This window comes from Galendromus occidentalis, unplaced genomic scaffold (assembly GCF_000255335.2).
Source record: "Galendromus occidentalis unplaced genomic scaffold, Mocc_1.1 scf7180000077533, whole genome shotgun sequence".
NCBI classification, from domain to species: Eukaryota; Metazoa; Arthropoda; class Arachnida; order Mesostigmata; family Phytoseiidae; genus Galendromus; species Galendromus occidentalis.
This window is the reverse complement of record NW_003805521.1, coordinates 912112-938606: the sequence shown is the minus strand read 5'-3', so window position 1 is coordinate 938606 and position 26495 is coordinate 912112. Positions and strand designations below refer to the sequence as shown.

At 51.8% G+C, this 26495-nt stretch overlaps 2 protein-coding genes and 1 non-coding gene across 3 annotated transcripts; 2 read left to right on the top strand and 1 right to left on the bottom strand.

Annotated features, from left to right (window-relative positions):
• Positions 1-14926: 14926 nt before the first annotated feature.
• Positions 14927-17450, top strand: hyx (cell division cycle 73 hyrax). Its single transcript, XM_003748504.2, has 9 exons — positions 14927-15163; positions 15301-15406; positions 15526-15671; positions 15760-15964; positions 16093-16399; positions 16522-16658; positions 16698-16792; positions 16888-17120; positions 17236-17450. Exons 1-9 carry the CDS (start codon positions 15033-15035, stop codon positions 17394-17396), a joined length of 1521 nt encoding a protein of 506 aa, XP_003748552.1. The 5' UTR covers positions 14927-15032; the 3' UTR covers positions 17397-17450.
• Positions 17451-17577: 127 nt separating this feature from the next.
• On the bottom strand, positions 17578-20018 carry LOC100907195 (uncharacterized). Its single transcript, XR_003777135.1, has 6 exons — positions 19836-20018; positions 19188-19712; positions 18641-19066; positions 18298-18549; positions 17946-18161; positions 17578-17851 (listed from the first exon to the last, which is right to left on the bottom strand). It is a non-coding gene; the product is annotated as an uncharacterized LOC100907195 (transcript).
• An 889-nt stretch (positions 20019-20907) lies between these two features.
• On the top strand, positions 20908-25409 carry LOC100899299 (regulator of gene activity). Its single transcript, XM_029112899.1, has 6 exons — positions 20908-21019; positions 22496-22782; positions 22896-23071; positions 23564-23590; positions 23927-24060; positions 24264-25409. Exons 2-6 carry the CDS (start codon positions 22499-22501, stop codon positions 24996-24998), a joined length of 1356 nt encoding a protein of 451 aa, XP_028968732.1. The 5' UTR covers positions 20908-21019; positions 22496-22498; the 3' UTR covers positions 24999-25409.
• Positions 25410-26495: the final 1086 nt, after the last annotated feature.

Below are 26495 nucleotides of genomic sequence, written 5' to 3'. Positions count from 1 at the left end.
ACGGCAGGGTAGGTCACGAGCGTGTCCGTCTAGGGCTCTCCATGTCCTCCTTGATCTTTTGACGTCCGTGACCGCTGCATCGCCTTCGTCTTCCGCTGGGTTCGATGGTGGCGGCATCCCTGTCCTCTTCACTAAACTCGAAATTTCGTCCCGCGCTCTTTGTTGTATCTCCTTCCCCAAGCATTTTAAGTGCTTCTCTCTAGCCGCCAATGTTTTTCTGTGCTCCGCCGTTTATGGCTCCAGCCATCATTCGTCCTCCTGTACTGGCGATCCTTGAGTTCAGCATTGTGCTGGTGTGACGTTCGCCAGCTTGCGAAGCAGATTTCCATTAGAAGTTAGCAACCTTGTCTTGGAAGTGTGGCCTGCTGCGTTTGCTCGCCCGATGGCTCTCATTCCACGATTTTCACGGGCGCTTCCGCATTCCCATTCGCTTGATGGTGTTACGGTGATACCAATTTCATGGTTTCATGGGTCATTTGATCTGACTAGAGTACAGCCGATTCCGCTCATTGGAACCACCGGATGATGGAACCAAGCGCTTATTCGAACCAAATCGCGGATCCCCGATTTTTTCCAGCCGAAGTCACTTCGCTGAATCGGACCGTTTCGAGCATCCCATTCTTCTGACTCTGACCTTCAGATGGAGCAGAATAGACTCCTTTTCTCATGGGGTATCGATGAAACGTTCTTTCCTTAAACACTACCGTGCTCGAATTCGATCCTGTCGTTACAAGTTCACTCAATCCCTTGTGGACAGAGTCAGTTCCTCTCCTAAAAAGCTCTGGCATCTCATCAATGAGTCTGTCGGGCGTTCTCGGACCTTGAGTTCACCCCTCTCCCATAGCGCATTAGCTGATCGTGAGAGTTTCGATGTACTCAATGATTTTGCGAAATTCTTTGCGTCTATTGGAGCAACGACAGCGAGTCTCCCCTCCCCTTCGTCCAACATTTCCTCTGATCCCATTCATACCCGGACTTTCGATTCCTTCAAAGAATCCGCTGCTGACTGGGCTCTCAAGTTCATCGACCCTCACTCCCTCCCTACGATCTGCCTCGATATCGAGACCAATTACGCGCGTTCTACGTCTGATGTCCCCTCCAAAGCCATCGTACTCGCTATCGAGCTTCTTTTTATCCCAACCGCCTCTCTCTTTAATCTTTCTATCCGCACAGGAGTCTTCCCAGCCTCTTTCAAGCTTGCATCTGTCACTTATCTCTTTGAAGGCAAGGGAGCTCGGGCTCGACCGGCCAATTACCGTCCCATAAGTATTCTCCCTTTCCTCTCCAAGCTCTTCAAAATGTGTTCCCACCCCACTCAACGACTAAGATTCCTCTCGTGCCCACCTCTCGTGCCATCAGCACGGCTTCAGAGCTAAGTTCTCGACAGACACAGCCCTATGTGAGATCCGTAGCTTTATTCTGGAGAACTGTGTTGCCAAATCCTCTGTTGTTGGTATCTTCCCTGACCCAGCGAAGGCGTTTGACTGCCTTGACCATTCGATTCTCCTTCGTTTCCTTAGAAACACTGGAGTCTCTGATCAATCCCTTGTCTGGTTCGAATCTTATGTCAAATCGTTTCCTTACTGTCACTGTTGATGGTATATCATCCTCCTCCTTTCCCATCACCCATGGAGTTCCCCAAGGCTCGGTTCTGGGCCCGTACTGGGCCCTCTATATCAACATCCTCCTCGAACATGGCAACTCTCTCTGCACCTAACCTAACCCACTCTCTCGAAACGCGTTATTTCTTTCGCGGACGACACTACGATTCTGTTCAGCTTCTCTCCTCTCAGCACAGAAAGGGACATTGCGGTCCTCAATTCCCACCTCGTATCCCTTTCCCTAATGCTACGCACTCTCAAGCTAACCATCAACTCCGATAAAACCAAACGTATCATTTTCCAACCCCATTTCCGCGCCCTTACGTGCTGCCCCCCCATACTATGGGATAATGTTGAACTCGAGTTTACTCAGGAAGTCAAATGCCTTGGTGTGCTCTTCATCGCTAATCTTCGCTGGTCTAGTCATATTGAGGCCACATCTAGGAAACTACGCTCGGTCATCTTCTGCCTCCACCGTATGAGACGCCTTGGTTTCCCGAGCGCTCTCCGTATCCGAGTTTTCAAATCACTTTTCTGTAGCTCCCTCTCTCACGGAATCGCTGCGTGGGGCTGTGCCCCTTCCTCATCCCTCCAACCTCTCCGAATCTGCCACAACAATGCTCTTCGTGCAGTTCTTGGTCATCCCCCACGTTCTTCTATCCCCCGTTTTTTCCGTGTCTATACTACTCTTAACGTCGACCAACTGCACACTTATCGCCTCGCCTGCCTTGCTTTCCTAGGACGTAACAATCTTCTCGCCCCTTTCCTCTGTCTCCCCCCGTGTCGGCACCTCTACGAGGAGGCACAACCGACTAGATCTCCGTCTCCCCCTCCCACGCCCCTCTTTCTGGCTCGCCTCGCCCCTCTTCCAAATCCCCTCCGCCTGGAACTCTCTCCCGACCGACCTCAGATCCACTGAGCGCTTCGGTGCTTTCAAAAAACGCCTCAAATTGTATCTACTCTCTCGTATGTGATATATTACCTGTATTATCATACATACCGGATTGTCTCACGCTGTTCTACACAAGCTAGCAATCGTCATGTTATATAAATAAAATGAAATGAAATGAAACGTTGGCGGAAAACTTGTAGCCCGTGGTTGCGCGGTGATTCGCCTGGTTCTGCCGCTTTCCGATGCCAAGAGCGGAAGTGATGTCTAGGTCCTCGGATCAGAATGAGAAGCCGCTGTCGGCTAAATACATTGGTGGAGCGAACGAGGGTACACAGGTCACCATCGCTTGACTGTCACAGATCTTCGCTCGCATGCATAAACTGCTAGACTTATGGCATTGAATGGATATGTCCGTGTCTCTCAGATATACACATCAAAGCTGCTGTTGGCAATCAAGAGCAGACTTGAGGATTGAGCTGTATCGATCTAGAAATCAGCGAATTCGAACCTTCATTCCGCGCAATGGAACCGATCGCTTGTTGGCACCAAAATGAACAAGTCCCGATGTGGTTCCATTAAGCGGAGTCGTCTGTATCACACATTCAACCTGTGGGAAGGGCGCGATAAATCTCAGCGGATCCTTCGAGCTCTGCGCTCCCATACCTCGTGGGATCGCTTCGTGGTGTCAACCAATGCAGGACTTGTCTCGCTGCTTAGGCCGAGGCGAGCAGATATGTATGTAGTTCCTCATCGGTGTGAGGAGCTCATTGCATTCAACAATCACATGTGCCAGCGACCCTTGATGAATTCCACATCGTTCGCAGTGACTTTCAGGTCCGAAGAATACTGTGAGACCGGTACTAGACTTTGATCTGAAAGAAACAATGTTGCTAGCGAGGATTTTACTAGCGACCGGCGCAGTAACAATCCACACAGGAAACGCCGAGGTGCCTACACTAGAGACCGGAAACGTCCGGATGATCATTCTAGCTAGATCAGACCCAGCCAATCTGGCCATTGGGATCACAGCCGGTGCTTCCAATTAGAGATCTGACGAGGAGCTCCGACACTGTTTCTTGAACCCGCGCGCTCCTCGCGCGGGGGGGAGAGGGTGCCGGATCTCTAGAAGAGTACGAGCATGTGCTCGGGAGAGGCTCGCACTCCTTGGCGCGCGCTAGTCCACGACGGTTCACCCTCAGCCCTAACGCGCAAGCCCCGAGAATAAACACCAAACGGTTGTTCTTACATAACCTGAGTGTTGCATCAAAGATCAGCACCGAAGTTGGTGGAGATCAATGGTTCGAAAACCGTGCCAGCACCGATCACCTTGTCTGTGGAGCATTCACCAGCCCCGTCGGCACACCATCGCTACAATACACGATCCACGACGGACCAGCAAGCGGACCAACAGCCCCAAATGTCGCTCCAACCCTCAACATCAGACGATGTTCTTCGCACTTCAAGAGCTCCCCTCATTCGACGGAAAAGGAGACGGCGAAAGGTGGCTCAAAGACTTTATCAACGCTGCCCATTACAACAACATGGATGACGCCAAGAAGATCCTACGCGTAAAGTCATCCCTAACAGGAGAGGCTAGCACTTGGTTCGACAGTATCGAGCAGGACTGCACCACAAGGTCAACTTTCGAGGCACCGATGAGGCGCCGTTTCGCCGACATGCAAAGGATCTCACAACAAGCAGCGAGGAAGCTGGAGCGACTTCGCCAGGATGAGGACACCGAATTGTCCCACCTGTTCGAACAGGTCGTATGTCTCTGCAGGCAGGTGGAAGTAGACATGGCGGAGGAGAAGATCATCCGAAATTTCATGAAAACGCTCCTCCCCATGTATGCCTGCGTCCTTTCACTGTTCTACCCGGCGTCGCTCTCACAATTGAGGGAAAGAATTACAGATCTGGACAAGACGATGCCCTTCCTGAACAACCAGGCGCTCAAGCCCAACACCAGTACCGCCAATCTTCGCCACATCCGACCGACCGAGTCGACAGATCGCTCATCGAGATCGGGGTCACAAACGAGAAGGCACGACAAACGATCTTCCTCCAACGGTCAGTACGCTCCTAGCCGCTCTGGGTCCCAGTCCCCCGCACAACGATCCCGACACTCATCCCCGAGAAGCCAGCGAAGCCGTTCCCCATCTCCGGACACACGCAGATCCAGGGGACGCAGAAGGCAAGCCTGCCCCACTAATTGGAGCCGGAGCTCATCCAACAGTTCCAGATCACACCGATCAGGAGGATCCCGGAAAGACAACGCTCCATACCGTCTGTCCACCAGCACTAGTGCCTACTCCGCGAGCCCGGCGAGACCATCGCTTGAAGATCCCGACCGAGAGCGCTTCGAACCCTTCTACTCCGGAAACCGAAGGACGCCGGAGGGCGATCCCATTTGTAACTACTGTAACCATAACGGTCATGTAATGCGATTCTGCAGGAACCGCATGGCGAAGCGTCCGGCGTTCAGACCAAGAGATCCTACTGTTTCGCAAAATGCGTCGCGGCGTCGATGAGTCTTCTCCGTGAGGACACTGACGAACGACCATTCCCGAACGATTCCCGCGACCATTTTTCGGGGGAATCTGGTCCGTATCAGTAATGGGAAAACTAGGTACGCACTGGTGGATTTAGGCGCGGAGGTGTCGGCTGTTAGGGCAAGCTTGTTAGCCGAAAAGCATGTAATGTTCTTCCCTGTTGATGTAAAGCCTTTCTCCTTGGGTCGGACAGTCTGGCGAATTGAATGTGTGTACCAGTACGGGGCATTTGCACCCTAACGATCTTACTTAATAAAGATAGAGCCCCTTTCCCGTGCGAGTTCGTTATCATTGACTTCCAAAGCCACGACATCATGTTTGGAGTGGATTTCTGGAAGGCTCACGGAGCCGTCATCGATCTGATCAATGACTCCATCACGCAGCACAGGAACTTCATCCCAACGAATCGATCAAACAGCGACTGCCGTATCAGTCATCTTGCAAAGAAATCCGAAACTGAAACAGCGAACCTCAAGTGGGGGGCTGCAGGATCATCACAAACGACGCCCACGACACCGACTCGGGAGGTAACGTTCCAAGTAGTTCAAACCACAGAGACTTCCCCCGGGGAAGCTAGGCTAGTAGAGGTAACTTCGGAATATCGAGGAAAAGAGATTCAGTTATCATTCGCCCAAACGTGGCCTTGATGCAGAAGAAGAACCTGATCCCCCCAACGGCGCCAGTGAGTCTGCAGGAAGGAAATACAACCGTCCCTTTGGAGAACCAAAGAACGGGTCACTTCACCCATAGGCATCCACACAGCAAATGGGCAGGAAACAGCGGGGAAACATAAGAATCGAACCGTCGCTGCCATCGAAAAACCGACGACAGAGAAACGAAGATCCTGACACGATCTCGACACCAAGCTAGAGAGAGCCATCAACCCGCAGCTGCCTCGGAAGCAGTGAGAACGGATCAAACAAATTCTCTGAAAATTCCCAGGGCTTATCCCGGCGAGCCGCCGAGACAAACACATGAGGCGGTGCACCGAATTGACAGCGAGTCCGGTATGAAGTCGCCACACAAAACGCTACGCACCGGCGAAACGTGATCTCATAACGACGGAAGTCAAAACAACGGAGCAGCAGGGGATCATACAACCATCCACAAGCCCTTGGAGCAGCCCGGTAGTCCTCGTGAAAAAGAAAGACGGTAGCATCCGTCTCTGTGTCGACCACCGCGAGCTCGACAAAGCGACGAAACGAGATACTCACGCCCTACCCAGAATCGACGACGCTCTCGATTGCCTATCCGGATCCAACCTTGTTCTCATCCTTAGATCTAAAATCAGGCTATTCACAGTGCCCCCTCGACAAACAGGACAGGAAAAAGACAGCATTCGTAACCCTATTCGAATTCAAGGTTCTTCCCTTCGGACTATCCAACGGACCTGCCACTTTCGAACGCCTGATGGCCAATGTACCCCGAGGTCGTAAGTGGAAGCAGTGCCTCGATGACCTATGCATTTTTGGACGATCAATACGGGAACACATCGAGAGATAAATGGAAATCCCAGGTTGCCTAGATCGGGCCCACCTCTCCTTAGAGCAGACAGGGTCATCCTCCTAGGTCAGGAAGTCACGAAAGAAAGTATCCGATTTGATCCAACCAAGACAAGAGACATCGAAACATTCAGCACCCTGGGAAACGCGAAAGCAGTGAGAAGTTTCCTAGGCTTATGTTCTTACTATCGCAAATTCATCGAGGTTTTCTCAAAAATCGCTGCACCCCTCAACGAGTTACTCAAGGACGGAACGAAATTTACGCGAGCCCAAGAACAGCAACAGGGATTCGAAGAGCTACGACGGAAACTGACAAGCCCTCCGCTGTGGGGCCACTTTGATGAGAAACTACCGGTCACACTCCGGACGGAAGCCTGCAAGCATGGAATAGGGGCAATTCTGGCCCGGACGGACAACCAAGGATCGGAAAGGGTCATCGCCTACGCTAGTAGGACGCTCACGGGGCCGGAATCGAGGTACTCCACAACCGATCAAGAAGGCCTCGCGGTCGTGAGGGCCGTAAGGAAGCTCAGACCCTATGTCTATGGTCGTAAGGTAATAGTAGTAACGGATCATCACGCCCTATGCTGGTCAATGACATCACGACACCTGACGGGAAGGTTGGCACGATGGGCCTTGCAAAAGAAATTTCTCTAGGACGGGCGACAGCCTACCATTGGTCCTCCACAAGCGACTCCGACAGGAAGCACTGGACGCAGCACACGCCGATTTAGAAGCCGGACATCTAGGCATCGCTCGCACGTTCGGGAGCATCTCAACGAACTTCTATTGGCCCACGGCATTCAGGGACGTGGAAACACTCGTACAAACATGCAGGGAATGCCAACGACGGAGAACAAGCAAAGAAGAATCCGGAAAGCTGCAACACATGGAGACGCCTGAGAAGAACTTCCAGGTCGTAGGAATCGACCCCTTATCGTTCAACCCAACCAGGAGAGGCAACCGGGTCATAGTAGCCGCGATCTTTCCAAATTCCTCGTAGCGAAGGCATTACCAGACGGATTCGCCCCACCCGTAGCCGACCTCCTGATCAACGACATCATCCTGCGATATGGGGCTCCGGAAACCCTGATCAGCGACCAGGGGAAAGTCTTCATGTCCGAGATGCTCAAACAGGTCAACGCACACTGCGACATTGGACATACAAGAACGAGCCCATACCACCCTGCGACGAACAGACTAACAGAGCGCTAGCACCGCACACTGGTGGACATCATTAGCAAGCACGTCAGCCAGGACATGTCCGACTGGGACTAGATCCTACCCTTCGCAGTGCACGCATACTATACGACCCCACAAAAAAAATCGACCAAATTCCCACCATTTCACCTCGTCCACGGACAGGAGGCGGACTCAACTTTCGACGCGTTCCTACCAGCAGTGCCAACAGCGGGAACCGCTCAGGATTTTGCAGAAAAATTTCAGTCACAAGTGAGAGGAGGTAGGGAGCTCGCTCGCCGACTGGCTGACAAATAGAAGGACGTGAATAAGATGAACTTCGACCAGTGGAGGACACCGACACCATTCAAGGGAGGAGACAGTGTGTGGTTGAAGTACCCCTCCACACGGGTCGGTCAATTGGATAAATTACAAAAACAATTTTTCGGACCATACACAATAACGAATCAGAAGGGGCTCGAGACCTTCGAGGCGGAGGCAAAGCCGGGAGCGACCCTTCCCGGTCCGAGGTCAAAGAAACAGGTTGTTCACTCGTCTTGACTGAAAATTCTCTCGAGAGATCCTACCACTGCGAAATCCCATCGAAGCACCAAAGGATCTAGTACAACGACACGACCCGCCAACCCGACGAACGAAGGAACACACCAATCAACCGAGGAGACTAACTCGAGGGCCGGCTCACACCAGGGAAACGACCAACAACACATCAAACCGACGAAACCCAGAAAGAAATAGAAGACCACCGTCCCGACTTATCGACTACTAACTTAGGTTCAGAACGAACCGAGACGATTCGTTCTTAAGGGTCATGTGGGACCGGTACTAGACTTTGATCTGAAAGAAACAATGTCGCTAGCGAGGATGTTACTAGCGACCGGCGCAGTAACAATCCACAAAGGAAACCCCGAGGTGCCCACGCTAGAGAGCGGAAACGTCCGGTTGATTATTCCAGCTAGATCAGACCTAGCCAAGTTGGCCGTTGGGATTACAGCCGGTGTTTCCAATTAGAGATCTGACGAGGGGCTCCGACACTGTTTCCAAAACCCGTGCGCTCCTCGCGCGCGGGGGAAGGGTTCCGGATCTCTAGAAGAGGACGAGCATGTGCTCGGGAGAGGCTCGCACTCCGTGGCGCGCGCTAGTCCACGACGGTTCTCACACAGCCCTAACGCGTAAGCCCCGAAAATACACATCCAATGGTTGTTCTTACAAAACCTGAGTGTTGCATCAATGATCAGCACTACAATATGTTGTGTCGTCTTGTTGGAAGAGCTCCCGCTCTGGCTGAAGCCATCAGTGCCGAGCCGCGACTGTTGTCATAGACGTGAGAGGCTAATGTTCTTGACTCTCTGTAGGTGCGGTATACGTCCAGCGTAGTTTCCCCAACCATTCCGCTTGCCAATGCTGTGTCTTACGTCGTCTTGATCCTCTCGGTTATCTTCCGATTGTATGTATTTTCCAAGCAACGCTCGACCGTCGTGGTCCAGCTCGGCTCGCAGTGCTTCGCGGTCAAACTTCCTTTCTCGCTGTTCCAGCCTTTGATAAGCATTGGTCTCCGATTCTTGCATATGTATCGCGTCCAGCATCATTTTAGGCCAACGAAAGTCTTGCATGGACTGAATTCGAGCAAAATTCCTGACTCCACTCTTGGCTTCCCTCGATTCGAAGGTGCTCCGATTGAGTTTGCATGAAACTCCAAGTCCACGCCTCCTATGTCGCAGGCTCTCCGTGTTCCACGAGCACCTAACAAAGGGTCTCTATCTGAGTGACATCTCTCTCAGCCGATTCTCGATCCGGGAATGTCTGCCTCTTTGTGTATGTGTGAACGCTGCCGGGAAGGGAGACAAGACATCAAGATGGCCCACAATGGGACTTCGCTGGTAAACTTACAGCAGTGGATTAGAGAGAAGGCATCGAGACATTCCAGAGTAGGACTTCGCTTGTAGCCTCCAAGCTAGGAATTCGAGAAGACATCGAAATGTCCCTGAAATGAGCACTCTTTTCGCTTTTAGCATGTAGGGGCGCGTGACGGCGCTTCACGGCGCCATCACGCGCGTTTCGTTGACGTAATGGCCATCACGAATTTTGCGCATCGTGCTGTGGGGAGAAGACTCTGGATTGAACGAGAGGAAAGGAGAATTCGCAGATCTTCGGCACATAGAGACCGAGGATTATCGGAGTTCCGCCCTTATAGCCCCTTGTAGGGAATCATCGGACTTCGGTCCACATAGCTTCACAGGGAAATTCCGGTCCATGATGGTTCGAGCCCGACCAACCCGAAGCCGACGATCCCATGCCGAGACGCTTCGATGCGGCTATACACGATGCTGAGACCTTCCGATGCTGGACATCCCGATGCCGAGATAGTTGTAGCGTCTCGACGTGTTGCAAGGAGAGGCCTGTTGACGAGAGTATGACCACATAACTGAATGATTTATTGGCTTCGTTGTACCGCGTGTACAAATTTGACGAAGTCCCGAAGACGGTAAAGTGCCTGACGTCTTCGCCCGGGAACCCTACAGACTTTGGTTGTGAGAGGCTCCGGAACGATTCGTGGCGGAGATCCGTCCAGTGCGTCGCTTTCGGTCTCGTCTTCGTGTGTGCGCTCTAAGCGATCCACCGACACGCAACCCTCGGTGCCGTTCCGAGCCTTCTGGGTGTTCTATGAGGTTTCTGGAAGTAGAAGGTCTTCGGAGCACTTGACAGTACCCGAGAAGGTCCGTCGTACTGTCGCGAGAGAGAAGGCTTCCGAGTGTCTAATCGGACGAGAACATACCGAGCGCCTCGCAGGGGGCTCGGGAAAGACTTGGCCGCTCCCGCTGTTCTCTGCTGCGAGCGCGGTGGTGTAGGCATGAGCATGGCGAGTTCGGTGCGAAGCTCATGGTAACGATTTGATGGAATCTCGAAGGCTGTCCCTTGTACGAACTCTCCGGGGAGTCGTTATGCACTGCCGTAGACCAGCTCTGCCCCAGACGTGAGGCACTATTCTGAGCATCATTCTCACCGCTCTTTTCTTTTTGACTCCTAATTATGGTTCTTCTCAAACCTCGCGATCGGGATTTATTCCGGAATAGTACCGAGACTATGCATCCATGAGGAAATTATGTGCGATACCTCGGAGGTATTCTAAGTGAAGAAGAAATCCGGCACGATGAACGACTTCCAGGATTCGCTCGTCGGCTACATGATGTATTTGTTCCTTTTTGTGGCACCCAAGGAACCAGCCACGAATGATTCAACTTGGAGATCGCGACCTTTCTGTACGGTCTAGAGTCCGTCGATAAACTTCCAGATCGTCGGATGCTGTATCCCGAATTCTAACGGGAGTCGAGTCGTCAGTGCGCCGCTTCGGTGTAGCTATTCGTACGCGCTCCCCCATCGAGTGTTCTTTGGTAAACCGTCCACATCTCGACGGGAAACTGAGGTGCTCTCCGATGCAGAGGACCGTCTGGGCGGATCCTGTTCAAGCGTCCGTTATAAACGTCCTCAAAATAATTCAGCACTCCAACCAATTCGACGGGCAAGACCGGCGAAAGCTCAGAGACCGCGTTATCTAATTCCGTTGGCGGAACGGAAGCAGGGCAGCTACGATCCGAGTCTTGAGCGCAAAGTCATCGTCCGTGTTGTAGCGACTTTAGAGACCTTCGCTCGCGACGCGGAGCTTGATGATTTGACAAAATGGAAGAAACATCCGTGCATGGGGGTTTCCGGTGAGAAACATTCCCCGACCGCATTCATCATTGCTCCATCGAAGTCCATGACGACGCTCGAGGGATTGAGGGCAGGCCAAGCCTCCGTCAACAGGTTCAGCATCCGGGTGTACGATTCGGCTGCTTCTTTCGGGAGCAAGGCGTAAGCTACAGACGCAACGCACTCCAGCCGCTCAGCAAGGACGACGAACACCTGAACGATTAAATCATGTGTTTTTAGAAAGGAGCCGAGAAATGTCAATATAGCTCACTGGAATATTTGGGAATGGAATGATAAGAACCTGCGGGAACTGTGGCGGCGCGAGACTGAAGGTACCGTCGACGTACAACTCGACGGGGCCAATCCAGGAGCTTACGGATTCCCTACCGTATATGAGGATTCGATCAGGGTCTCCTGCACCGCTGTCCGCCACCAGGAAACTCTCGAAAACCCCCGGCTCGCTCTCATAGTTGCGATACTGGTCGGGAATCTCGATCGAGCCGCGAAAGTCAGGATTCGCTGGCGCAGCGGATCGGGCGTAACGATGTCGGTTGATCATCCGAGCAATCGTACGAGGTTGGGTCATACGTCCGAGAGTGACCGACGTTGCTGGCAACAGACTCGTGTTGACCAACGAAGACGGGGTTTCATTAGTTTCTTCGCAACGCCGTTTGATCGCCGTAGTCTGCCTGGCGACCTCGACGCCCGAAGGATCTGGCGGATCTGAGTGAACGTCCACCGTCCCGAAAACTCCACCCGTAGAGATCAATGTGTAAGCTTTGGCCTTGCAGCTAATCGACGCGGTTTAATACATGCAGTGCCAAGACCGCTCTTCGAGGCGTGAGCCTTCACGTACAGTTGGCCCTCGTGCCCTAATTTACTGTTGCCTCTCTTTATTGGGACTATTATTATTTATTATCCATTGGCCCAGTTGGTTTTGACCAAGTAGGTCTTTGGCCCGGTTGGTTTTGGTCCGAGGTCGGTGCGTGGTGGGTTGAGGAGGGCCTAACTCTGTTCGGATGTCTCCGTTCAGGGAGGGCTCCGCCGGAGAGCGCTTCTGTGAGTTCACAACAGGGCAAGCCAATTGGCGGTCCCCGGACCACCTGATGTCCGCCGCTAAGATTTCGGTGGTCCGCGGAGCACCCCAAGCACTTTCCGGTAGAGACGTCGATGATATCTGAACGCGGCCCATGACCTCCGCAACGAGAATTCCGTTGCCCGCTCGGCCAGAGATGAGACAGCCGCACTTGCTGCATAAGGCTCAATGGATACGAGGCGGCGTTCTGAATGAGTTCGTTTTCGTATTCCGATTCAAAAACAAATGATCACAGCTTGGTGGTCCGCGGGCCCCGTCGCCAAGGCCTTATTAGTCCGCGGGACCAGAAAGGTTGGCCACCCCTGGTTCCCAGCATGCGACAGAGCGATTACAGCCGCCCATCTTCCCTTCAAGGTGCCTGGAAAGTTCCTTAATTGGTGGGAAAAGTCTACGTATTCCTCAGCGCGGCCATTAGACTAAGGGTAGCCCACAGCAGAACTCAAGTGGAGTACACCCTGGGTCTCGCAGAAGACTCTGATGTCCCCGGAGAGTGGATCGAGACCCCCTGTCCGTAACGAGCGTTCGAAGCTTCCCAACTTGCGCGAAGAACTTGCTCGAAGCCCCCACGGTTATCTTCGTAGACGCAGTCGCCGGCTCAACGTGTAGCTTTCTAGAGAAAATCGTCTGCGCGAGAGAGCCGTTGAGTTTTCTTGTGGGTAACCGGCACTGCCTTGAAGCAATCCGTGGGCACCGCCGCGACATCGGCCTCGATTGCCGCGATGACAACATCTTCAGCCACCTTGTCTATCCGTCGCTGTGCTATTAGCGACATAATAGATTTCGAGAGTCCATCAGCCTGTTCCAGCCCGGTTGTCTGCAGGTCCTCCATCGAGAAATCGTAGCCTATGAGCATGGTCGCCCACCTACGAAGTCTGTTCGCCGACTAGACAGGCATGCCTTCTTCGCTTCCAAAAATCGCCTGCAGCGGTCGATGACCCGCAAGCAAATGAAAACGTCGTTCTTAAGTGTATGATACATATGTAACTTGTCGCATGCGGAAATCAGCGCTAACGCTTCTCTTTCGATGTGCGGGACAGTTGGAGAGAGTGGTTTCCAGAATAGGCGGTCTCCAAGGATGGAAATGTCCATTCCCAAAAATTTTCTAGGGATGGGAAGGTGAGAGAAGCCCTTCTCGCATTGCCCATATGGTCCTTTGAGCGCCGTTTTGAAGAACAAAAAAGTAGAACCGTCTAATAATCGCTTCGCAGTAAATCCCGCTGCCCTCACAGCCTCACAGAACTGGAATCCCATTCAATCTATCTGCGGAGACAGATGAAGACTGTAGACTCGATCCAGCGTGAGCTCGGAGGGGAATTTTCATGCGGGATGCGCGAGATTTTCCGGACCAAACCTGATTACCATCGCTTGTCGGACCTGAGTGGGCGAAAGGGCCTAAACTCTAAAATATGCGCTGCTGTCGAACGCTAGCTCTCTTTCGATGGAAAGCTCCTGACAGATCGCCGTCATTTCCGGAGGTAAACCTTGAAGATGCATTCCCTTACAGTCCTATGCGAAAGTTTCGTTCGGAGAGGAATCAATAAATTATGACGTCCAATGATCTGATGGCAACAAAAGTTTTTTCCCGAGTCCGGTTCCGTTTTCGGCTCAAGCTGGGAAACGGCTTCCATCAGGAGGAACAAGGTAAGCCCGACATTTCCAGGCCGCGATCTCTGATTAGGACTTCGTGATTTCTATATCATCTCAGGACGATGAGAACTGCGAGATGATTACCTGCGGAGCGCGTGGGATACCCCATTGACTTCGCGTCTTCTCGCGGGATTAGCTTCGGATTTCGAGGCTCGCACTAATACTTAATTCGTCATAACGGGGTATTCACCATGATTGATGATTGACCACCTCAATGTAAAGAGTTCCTAAATCTCCGAAAATGCAGATAAATAAAAGGGATTCCGATTTATTCCAGCCACTAATCGGGCACGGCCTGATCACGAACAGATTTCGAGATTTCAAATAAAAGTCGTGAGGCTATGCGGACGGAAATCCGATGATTTCAGAGTCGGAGATCTTCGGGATCGAATTTCCCTGTGAGGTCGAGTCCGTGGTGATGGAGGCCCATCGAGTCCGGAAATAAGAAGTATCAGACTTCATTCCACATCCACAGAGAAAGCATGCAGGCTCACAGCGATCGAGCCCGAAAATCATCGGACTCCCATCCAGCTCCACAGAGCATAGCAGCTTACGAGAATTGAGTCCGAATATTATCGGAATTCCGCCTACAAAGCATGGAAAAGTGCTGGAATCAAGTCCGAAAATCATCCTAGCCGCATAGCCTCCGTCGGCCCGCCGGCTGTGTGCGCGCAAGCCGGCAGTCGCCATCTTGCTTGGCGATGCGGTCGCTCCGCCGCTTTAGCCGACAAACTGATCGTCCGCCATGCTGCTTCGCGATCGAATGGTACACCATTTGGCCGCGACCCGCGTAGACCCTTTTCACCGACAATAAGCCGTGTTTTCTTCGCTCTGCGACCAGGGACTCCATAAACAGCGATGGCAGACCCGCTGAGTTTGCTCCGGCAACACAATGTCAGCAAGAAACAGATCATCGAGGAGGAGGATAGGATCGTGTTCGGGGAGTATGCGTTTCCGAAGAACGTCAAAACAAACTACATCGAATACGGGTGAGTTTCATGCTATGGCCGTATCGGGATCGATCTCGTCGTTCCCCCAACTGCTCTGAATCAGCCATGGAGTATACCACTCTCTATAGTAATGATCTCTGGTCTTCTGCGGTTCTGACCTGAGTAATGTCCCACAGAACGGGGAAGGACGGTAATGAGAAGCAGTACTACTCGCTCGTCACACTGCTCCATCTCCTGAAACATGTGAACCTTACCCACGGAGAGTACGTTCGGAAGACAGCGGTAAGTCGAGCGATGAGCTCTTCTCAGCCGACGACGCTCGAGCAGCGACGAACTTCGATAGCTGGCAGCATCGTTCGATTCCTTTTCGGCCGATCGGAACTTCTCTCCCTTCGTTGCAGGGGAAAAATGTTCAAGTGGTCCGTCGTCCCGACAGGAAAGATATTCTGTCATATTTGAATGGTGAAACGAGCCATTCGAATTCGATCGACAAGTCGGCTCCACCTGTTGTTCCCATTACCCTGAAACGGACCGCCACCGATATCAGGTGAGTCACTGAAGATCTTCAGCTGTGATGATTTCAATGAGCTCTTCCGATCCGGAGCGCAACTCATAGCTCCCTGCTCCTTTCACAGAGGTCAGGATGCCGCAAAGAAGCCTCGAATCGAAGAAGCTGAGGTGCGGAAAGCGAAAGAACAGTTCCAAGCGAGGCTCGATGCTCCGAAAGAGGACGCCATCACCACAGAGAACATCTCGTCCCTCAGTGACAAACTCTCTGCCGAAAAAATCGCTGCCATTAAGGCCAAGCGATCCGCGAAGAAGAAAAACACCATCAAGATCGTACGTCGGGGAGCCCGTGCGCCCGGCGCGTCCCTAAAAATCTCCTGGAGGAACATGTCTGTGAAATCTATTTATGCATATTATTCTCCATCTGGGAACCGATCATGAGCGATGCTTAACGATTCCAGGGCGACGATGACCTGGACCCATTGCCCTCAGACATGCAGCACATGCTCGACTCAGAAAAAGAGCAGACAACGGTGATTTTGTCGAGAGAACGAGTCTGGAGGAATCGTACGACGATCCTGCAGGCGAACGGGAAGAACTTCGCGAAGAGCGTGTTCCCGATCCTCCACTCGATACATGCCCGCGAACAAGGCAGCATGAACATCAAGAAACCCCTGGTGACACAAACCCCTCAAGCTGTCAGACAGATACCGCCTCAACCAACCACCTACAGTCGTTACGACCAGGAACGTTTCGAGAAGCGACAAGGTGAGGATTTCCGCATCGAGCGGATTCCAGATGCTGAATGTCACGATCCGTCGCTACGATATTCGATATCCGGAGGAGCGGTCGGCACGTTCCGGGTGGTTGATGCTCTGGTGATTTTCCAGAAACTGAGGGCTTCAAAATCGACACCATGGGTTCATACCATGGCATGACGCTCAAATCGGTGACCGAGGGTAGCAAACCCCAGAGACCCTCAATGCCACCCCCGTCGCCTGCGCCGCGGAGCGCGAATGGGAACCGTGTTATGCAATCCCCGCAGATAAATTCGCCTAACCAACAGAAAAGAGTCTCTAGGACTCCCATCATAATTATTCCACCCGCCACAACATCCTTGATCACAATGCTGAACGCAAAGGATATCCTAGAAGATCTCAAGTGAGTCTGCTCATCTTCTGAAGGACAACCTCTGATTCGACCCTGGCATTTCTCCGGGAAGCATGATCAGGATTCACTGGGTCCCTCTTCCACAGATTTGTCAGCTCGGACGAGAAAAAGAAACAAGGAGCTCGTCGGGAACAGGCCGTCATAATTCAACATCGTCGTCAGGGAACAAATTTAAGCCAGCCTTACAAAATTATAGACGATCCTAGACACTTACGACCTGAAGACTGGGACCGCGTGGCTGCAGTTTTCGTTCAAGGACCAACGTGGCAGTTCAAAAATTGGCCTTGGGGAGGGAATCCCGTGGACATTTTTGCGCGCAGTAAGTCTCTTCCTCTCACCATCAATGTTCTCGAATGTTCCCCAGCCGGTTCGATAAAGTTCACGAAGCTCACCCGCGTGCGATTGATCATTCGGTATTCTCTGTGTTGTTTCAGTTCGCGCCTTCCATATGAAATGGGACGAAGAATCTCTGGACTCCAACGTCGAGAAGTGGTCCGTCACAGTCATCCAGCTATCCAAATACAAGCGACATCTCGACAGAGCTAATCTGCTTCATTTCTGGGAAATTCTCGACCGGACAATGCCCACCAAATAAAATGAACCTGTAGATCGACTTTGAGTGTAATAAAGAAGACAGTCGTCACGTAAAGCTGTCGACGTCGTTCTTCGTTGCATCACCGACGCTACCCTCAGCCAGGTCAGCTTCAAAAAATACAATCGGTTCCACTTGAACGCTTCGAGCGCTCCTCCTGTTAGGTTCTTATAGAATCTCATACAATTAGAAAACAATTTATTCTCTCATACACGCCTTCCCGTAGAGATTGGTTTCCATACGCAATCAAACAGCTTCTTGTCGGGCCTGCTTCCGGAATTTTCTCTTCTGTCCGGCTTTCTGCTCGGACTTGCCAAGCGCTCTTTGTGCCATTTGATATTGGACTCTGGTGTTGCGTTTGCGTTGAAGCAGGCGCTGCGTCAACTCTTCGGCCTGCTCCCTCCAGCACTCAACGAACTGAGCCGGATCTTCATCGGTGCGGAACACTCGGGAACCTTCTGCGGAAAGAAAAACCGAAATCGCATCCGATACTGAAGCCACCAAAGAAGGAATCAAGAAGATGGTAGTTCCTTGAAGGAGACTATTGCGCACCTTCAAGTCTCCTGTCGCCCGGCAGGATGAAGAATGATTTCGGGAGTCCCGAGGTGGGAACGCGTCTGTCGTGTTTGTGAACCATCTCTTGCCAGCTTCTCTGGTCGACTTTCTCCGCTCGTTTCCAATATTCCTCCTCGAATCGTTCAACTTGCTCCTGAGATCGTTTTCCGTACGTATTATCGGGGTCTCCCGAAGACGAAACATTGTCCTCGACTGCAAAAAAATTGCGTCAGGATTACACTCATGCTCTGCCCCAGCCGAGGAGCTCAAGGGTGCTGAGAAAGGTGATCAATAGAAAAGTGGTCGATAATGATCGAGGAAACAGACGGAACGCTGGTTCCACATTTACCTTTGAGCTGATCCGAGAACAGAGAAGAAAGGGTGAATCCCTTGCTGCCGGACTTTGGATCGAATAAATCCTCGAGATTCTTCTCGGATAAAGGATCATTGACGTCCTCTTCTCTAGATTCCTTCTGCTCATCGCCCGAGAGTAGTTCATCTTGTTCAAGACCGAGTTTATCGGCAGCGTCAATCTCATCGAAAAGGCAGTTTTTCTCGGATTCAAAGGTGTTGTCGCGCCCATCCGGTCCCGGGAAGCTCCCTTGAATCGAAGCTCTCGATTATAGCAGCCTAACGAACATGCATGACTGATTTGAGTACCATGCGCATAAGCAGCCGGGGGTCTGACTCACCACTCTTCGAATGACTCGCGGAAGCCCACTTCTGGGGGCGGTCGTGACGTTCCCGCATGGTATCGCGAGGATCGCCCATAGGTTGCGTATGATCCCACTTCCCGAAGGTAGGCTTATTCGTTCTCTGATAGTTATCGTCATATCTCGAATCGCGCCACGTTTTTCTGTCGCTGAAGTTGTCTCTCCTGTTGTGTCGAGACTGATCGGAATGGCGCTCGTCGACCAGATCCATTGGTTCGCCTTTATCGAGTTGTCTCGTTCCCACGCCTCCAACCCGATCCTCACGTGACTCGTTGACCGTAGCGGAGTTCCCGAGCGAGTTGCGCTCAGATATCTCTTTATGAGCTTTCTGTAAAAAGCTCTCCTTGGCGATCTGCACTTTCAAGCGCGCGCCCTGCCATGTTTGATTATCGCACTCACGAATGCCTTGAAAGAGACAAAAACGTCAATTGGATTCCGCAGCGAGACGGCATCGCATCGCATCCTCAAGGAAAACGTACCCCCGAGCAAAAATATTTAGCGAAAACGAGGATTCTATCGCACTCACATTGATCGAGTTTTTTCTCGGTGGTATCGAGATCCACGTAAGCGAAAAACCTCTTGTTACCGTAATTCTCCTTGCATTTGATTTCAACGCTCCCAACGCGACCAAACTCTGCGAATTTCGTCTTGATGTCTCCATCCAATGCGCTCTCTGGGAGACCTCCAATATACAATCGACGGCGGACACCGGTCCCGGAGGTTTCCAGCTTCCTACTTGAGCTCTGTTTCGCTTCGACAATGTCGGGTTTTGAAGTCGACGGGGAAGATGCGGGTCGCGACTTGAATCCCTTCCACGCTGGTACTCCAAGATAGCTCTGCGGCTCGTCATCACTCCCATCATCACTGAGCGGCTCCTTCCTCTTCGTCCCTTGAGCTTTTGTCGAAACATTCCCAGTGGATTGAGGCTCGACAGCCACAGGTCTTTTCTTCTCCTGTATGTCGTTCCGGACCGCTTGCAAATAACTCTCTTTCGCGGGCTGTACCTTGAGCGTGCCACCCTTCCACTCGAGATTGTTGCATGCGCGCACACCTGGAAAACAAAGACGTCTCTCCAACCGGCTCTCGAAACTCCTTCTCATGCTTTGCTGCAATAACCGCTCTGCATTCGAGTTCGGGAATTTCCGGAGACTCATCAATACTCATCAACGCTCACAATTATCGATGCTGCCCCTGTCCGCCTGGATGTTGATATACGCGAAGTATCGTCGATTTCCGTAGTTCTCTTTGCATCGTATCTCAACGTCATTCACTGTACCGAATTCACTAAACTTCTTTTTATATCTTTCTCTAACACAGCATCTGATAAACCGCCTATGTAGAGCCTGCGTTGCTCCATGGCGCACTGAGATAAGCGACTCTTATTTCATCCGAAGATTTCCTCCGGATCGTTTATGGCGCATTACTCGAACACCGCCGCGCACGTGTCGGCAGTGTTTACAAACATGGCGGCGGAGAAGTGAGGGATCATCGCGAAGAGGCGCTCTCCCCGAATCTCGGGGAAGAACACAAGCTCACAGAGTCTCGGCTTCTTCTTGGTCTTGGGCGGCCTCGCTCTAGATTCGCTTGATTCTTCCCGCATCGACAGCGTAATCAAAGTTCGCGGCGAATTCAGGGTATGATCAGCTGGTGTCGGAGCAGGCACGCAGGCTCGATGGAAAGCTGGGGAGCGGAATAGGAGGGACGTAGGGACCGAGTTCCTAGCCTCTCAGAGGCGCCCGAGCGATTTTGGTCACGACTGTACGCTCGGAAATACGTGGGAATACTCTCACTCAGATGAGTAGATCCATTGCGACATATGAACGAGCTAATTTCCAGAACTGAGAGCTTCGTGCTTCCTCGTCCACGGTAAGACTCCGGAGGATTCTGGCGGAAATATTGCGAGGGCTCCATCTGTGACTCCTCCGGCCTGACCTAGACGTCGAACCGTTCCCGAGCATGTTAAACCTCCTGACGTGAGGACTCAGTCTGGACAAATCAGATCATCGGTATCGGAGCGTCGGGTTCTCCTCGTTGAAGACTCATCGCCAGGTAGGGAAGAGATTGCACCCCGTGAAGATGATTACATTGGAATGGGCTCGCGGGACGCTCACCCTCGTAGAACGCTTCGAGATCCTCGAAGTCAACGAGCATCCGCGTCGGGAATTTTGAATTTTGGCGGGCTCGACCGAAGCAGGCTTCTATGAGGCGCCGCTGCTGAAAGTGCGTTCGACGTGAAAAAGGACGAAGTAGGTGTTGTTATTTTGTGTGAAGGTACGAAGTGCACCATCCATGAATTTTAGCGAAAAGGGTGCGAGATAAAGCAACACTCTGAGTGCGTACGGCGAACCCGTCAATCTGGTACGTCAATAACATCATGCAGCTGAAGGAAACGTCGATTCAAACGAAGCCTTGAGCCGCTTGCCATTGCGAGGAACATAAGCTGGAAAATCGCTGCTGGCAGCCAGCTAGCTTCTCCGAGCTTCAAAGCCGTCGATTGTTCGGGCGCAGGCTTCGAAATGGGATCGAATCGAGGGCCGGCTCTGTCCTGATCGACTCGCTGGGCTTCGCGATCGAATCGGGACCACAAATGGTCCCCGGACCTGTCTGATGCCGAATGCGACAACAATCAGTTGCTAGACGGGAATGATGGGTTTTTCGGCTAGCTCCGGGAGTTCAGGAGACTTCCCAAGCGGGACTTATGCGTCCATCAGTCGTCACGGTGTCCCTTGTCGGACAGGACTCCTGACAGCTGCAATTGGTCGAGCTCCGTCAGTCATCGCTCGTTGTGTTGTGGGCTCTGGGAAAGCGCCAAACCCTCAATGACGGGGCAAGCGACGCAAAAGTATTTCGAGGTGTTCCCATGGAAGCTTGCAGTTATCTAACTGCAACGTGATCGACGATTATGGGGACCTGGCGCGAACGAAATCAATGGGACATGTTTAGATGCTTCGATTGCGGTCGCCGTGCGTTTTGCAAACGCTCGTGGCGACTGATGCCCGGCTTTGAACGACACTCTGGAAACCACCGATTCTCCTGATTCCGGCTGATTCGCCTATCTCGATGGAGATCGGTTTCACTCAGCCTCAGCTGTCCGGTGTCTACGGTTCACTCAGTCACAAGGTGTCTCTCCAAGCTCACCTCATCTCATCTCTCCAAGGGAGATCGTGTCAGAGCTGACGGTGCTCGACGTATCGGAGCGAGACCTGTCGATCCGCGTAATTTGTCTCGAATCTCCATGCCCGACAAGGAACATGTAATAATAAGAACTCGCCTTCCTCAATTCATCGAGTGAAAGGAAATCACGAATTGTAGTCTCTAGAGGGGGATTCGCCTACCGGTATTGTTCCGCGGAGCCAATCTCGCAGGAGGACAACTCCATGGAGTTTGGAGAGCTTGGGATCCGGGCCTCGTATGGGTCTTCCGACAATGAGATCCGACCGACTGGGGTGCAGTCATTCACGTCCTGACGTTCACTGGAGGGGCACGACTCAATCAGACACAAGCTCGCCTCTCCGGAGACCCTCCCGCGCTGAGTATTGAAGCTCTTTCGTTCATGAGTCGATTCTTCGACCGGAGGCTATACGTTCGAGTGTCTCAATCCAGTGAATTGAACCGCTCGGATTGACCGGCATCCAGTGAGAATGTCGGAGTGAGTCATCGTGAGTTCCTGCGATCGATTGTACAGGTCACGAGTCACGAGCCTCATAGGCGCTCGGCCACTCGTCATGGAAACTATATATGAATCTCCATCTAACAAGGTGGATATCCTCAGCTGAATTCGAGAAGAACCGAATTGTCCATACTGACTCAAATTCGACCGTCGACGTTTTGCAGGCAATGATGACGTCGCCATCACCATCACAGTTCGCCTACGGGCAACCCACGGGGAGTTCGTTAATCCCTTTCTTTGCTGGGCCAGGCCCCCAAGGTGGTGGGGGCTCTGCGCAGAACATCCAACAACAGAGAGCGGATATGGCGGATTTCGAACGATTCCAACAGGGCTCTAATAGAATATCCACGCCAACGTTACCGTCTCCGGGGGCTCGCGCTGGACAAATGGCTGTTGGGGGTGCTAGACCCATCGGACCTCAGAGCAACACCCAGCAGAACAGCGCTCAGCGGTGAGTCTAATGAGCCGGCATTGGGATTCGGTTACGTAGGGTTCCATGATGCATTTCCGAATCGGCTCGCTCGGTCCCGTATCCTTCAGTAAGGAGCTCTGATATTTTTCCAGGTTCAATGAGCAGAGTCCTATGCTATGGCGGAACGGCGGCGGAGGAAGTTTTATGGGAGGACCTCGAGGGAATCCTTTCAACTCGAACCCATCCTTAGACCTCTCCGAATTCCCTTCATTAACAAATCGGGATTCGAGTACGACCATCAACCCAATGTCCGGCAGAACACCTTACGGTGAGTACGACACGATCTAATTCGACTCAATCGAGCGGCGGATGCCGATCCCCTTGGTCGACGACTACGTATTGCATACAGTCCTCTGCTCCACGATTTAGACTGGGGCAAAATGCCAACGGCTCTGACAATCGGGCCGCTCGCTGTTGCGAGTTTGAACCTTTCACTCGCCGCTCCTTCGGTCTGGCAGATGCGATCAGTCTTGTCTATCGACCGCTCTGAGAACCGGCGCCGTATGGGTGGAGAATGTGGCGCCTCCACATCGTTCCGAGCCATTCAGATTTTTCATCGGGCTAGAACTCGATCAAACCAATATTGCCGATTTCTACATGCTCCCGATATGAAATCCGACTCCCGACTATCCTTCTGATCGGTTTACGCTGAAACTTGATTGAGCGCTAATTGTCGATGGGACGTCCCTTGCGCGATTCATCCCGTTACTGTATAATTTTTACGGAATATCAGACTCATATGCTTGTGACTGTTTTACAGTTATGAGACTCAACCAGCCTTTTGCATGTGGGTATTACAATATTTTGTTTGTGTTCGATTCTCCTCCTTCTTCTCGTTCGCCTCTCATAATTCGTTCTATTGTCCACCTGATTTTCGGAATCTGACTCGAAACTGCGTTCTTATCGACCGGAAAATGCCAATCACAAATTGTCGTATTAGCCAAAATATTCAGTCTTTCGTTCGCGTCAACTTTATCGGACGCGATCCGAAACAATTTGTGCGCATTTGTCGCGGATACACGATAGAACTCTAGACGACCGCCTCTCCCCTACCCCGATTTTCTGCCGCTTTATCAAAAACGAAAGGGACGTCATAATCATGGCTCTTCATTTTCTCACGCAGTCGGAATGGTGAAGAACCCGAATAGCGAATCGAGTGAATTCCATATTCAAAACGAGGACTTCCCCGCGTTACCTGGCTCAAACCACAACAGTCAGCCTCCACAACCAGGCCAAGAGCAGCCCATTTCGCAACAGGTAAGTACTCCACGATTTCGAGGAGGGAATGCGGCCCGGGATTATGAGTTTGGAGTCATCATTGGTTTCATTATTCATCGTGGTCGATTATCTCGCTCCACCCGCGTAGGGCATATGAATAAATCAGGCTCTGCACGAACGAGCCAAGCCAGCTGAAATTCCTCCGCATGTCTCCAAAGGCAATGTATGTTTGATTCTTACAGACAAGTGCGACGAAGAACGGCCTAAGTAACGGTCTATCGTCGAATTGTCACCAGATAGTAACGCCGGAGAAGACGGTGAACGGCGAACGTCAGCTGAAAGAAATCAGTTCGCCAGAATCACCCCAACGGAAACAAATCATTACAACAAAGGAGGGACGAGTTAGTAACATACCGCAGGGCATGATTCGAGATCAGTACGGAATGGTAGGACTGTTGACCTTCATTCGAGTGGCCGAAACCGAACCAAATCTCGTGTCGTTAGCATTAGGATCCGATTTGACTTCGCTAGGATTGAATTTGAATTCTCAAGAAAATTTATTCACCGTGTTCGGAGGGCCGTGGGCAGATCAGGCGTTGCGGCCCCACGAAATCGAGTACAACGTCCCTCAAGAGTACCTAATCAACTCTCACATCAAGGACAAACTGACTTCGGTTAAGCTGAGTCGCTATAACGAAGACACGCTATTCTTCATGTTTTATATGTTCGGCGGAGACATCATGCAGCTTGTGGCTGCGGGCGAGCTGTATAACCGAGATTGGAGATTCCACCGAGACGAACGGGTATGGATCACCCGGGCGGGCATCAGTCCCACCGAGAAAACGAATACGTACGAACGTGGCACGTATTATTTCTTCGATCCTGTCAATTGGCGCAAGGTAGCCAAAGAGTTTCATTTAGCCTACGAGCGACTAGAAGAGCGACCTCCGCAGCTTGGCTTTCCGACTGGCTTGTGATCATTCATCAACTTTTCGTCGTCGTCGTCGCCGTCGTCGTCGTCGATAATAGGGGAGGCAGATGGATGGTTGATAGATGGTGGATGGATGTATGATAGAAGGTCGCTCGCTCGTTCGTTTGCTCGGTCTCCCACTCGCTCGATCACCCTTTTCCGTTCTCCGGCGCACGATCCGCTCTGCTTCGCGAGTCGGAGAGGTGAAATAATTGAAAGAAAACGCAAATACTCGGACAGGGGAACGGATGAAAAGCAGATCGCTCCACATGTAAACCTTCAAGTCGACCTGAACGCATCCGCTCCTTCGTCTGAGCTCCTACACCGTGGTGGTCGTCTCGTAGCTTCCACATCTCGTTCGAAGGAAACCCGACGCAGCCACTTCCTTAGTCATCGCATTGGAGGTTGGCAACGGAGGGAATTTTTGGACGGATATCTCGAATGAGTCGTGGGTAGAGGATTCAGGATAAGCTTCGCTGGATCTCGGTCACCGATTTGTGAACATCAACGACAACATCAGCGATTACGTCATTATCGACAACAACAACAACTTCTACTACTGCGAGTAATAATACCACGGAACAAAACCCTTGTGAATACCTACCGCATCTGCGATGGCATCTCTGGTCGTAATTGAAGCGAGTCAAGAAGCAGCAGAAAGCTATTTAGACGGAAGTCGCTGACGAAAAAAATGTTATTATATACAATTATAATTGTGTTTATGTAATCACCCTAATTAATTCTTGCTCTTCAACTGCGGGAGGACGGAAGTGAGTGTGTGCAGCGGCGGCGGCGGCAGCAGCAGCGCTAGTAGCAGCGGATTCCATCGAGCTCTTCTCCAGCCATCTGTTTGTATCCTATCAGACTTTGCTGCTGATGATGAGCTAATGCGACAGGAGAGAGAGAGAATTGTTTGCCCTCTGACAATCCCGATACGAATAGACCACGACTCTTTAAGTACGTATACTACAGAACTCTGTCATAAAATCTTTCACCGCGAAAATCATTGTCCACTCCCAAGGCATCCATCCATGCATGCATGTATGCATGCACACACGCTCGAGCGATCGATGAATGATTTCTTTCTCACGTGCCTGCCGTCCTGACGTACGCTCGCACGGGCGACGCTCCATTGGCCGTCGCATCATTCCACCCTATTTCTTGTACGCTTTCACAAAACCATCTGTTACTTTAGTCCGTCCGTCGTCGGCCGATGCCGCCGCTTTCCTCTCCCCGATCCCGCATGTTCCCAACCCGGAAACGGTTCGACGAATGCACAGACCATTTTTTTTTCTCGACGAACCAGCACTCGGCCGAGATCGGGTACGATGCCGACGACCATCGGCCATAGACGATGGCTCGCTGCAAACACTCATTTTGTTGTTCTCAGGAGTTTTTTTCTCTTCCAAGTCGTCGATTTCCTCGTCATTTCAATAGCTGCTTTCCGTTTTTTTCTTTCCGGCGAGCATGCCTAGACTGGAAGGTTTCCACAGACTCAGTCTGA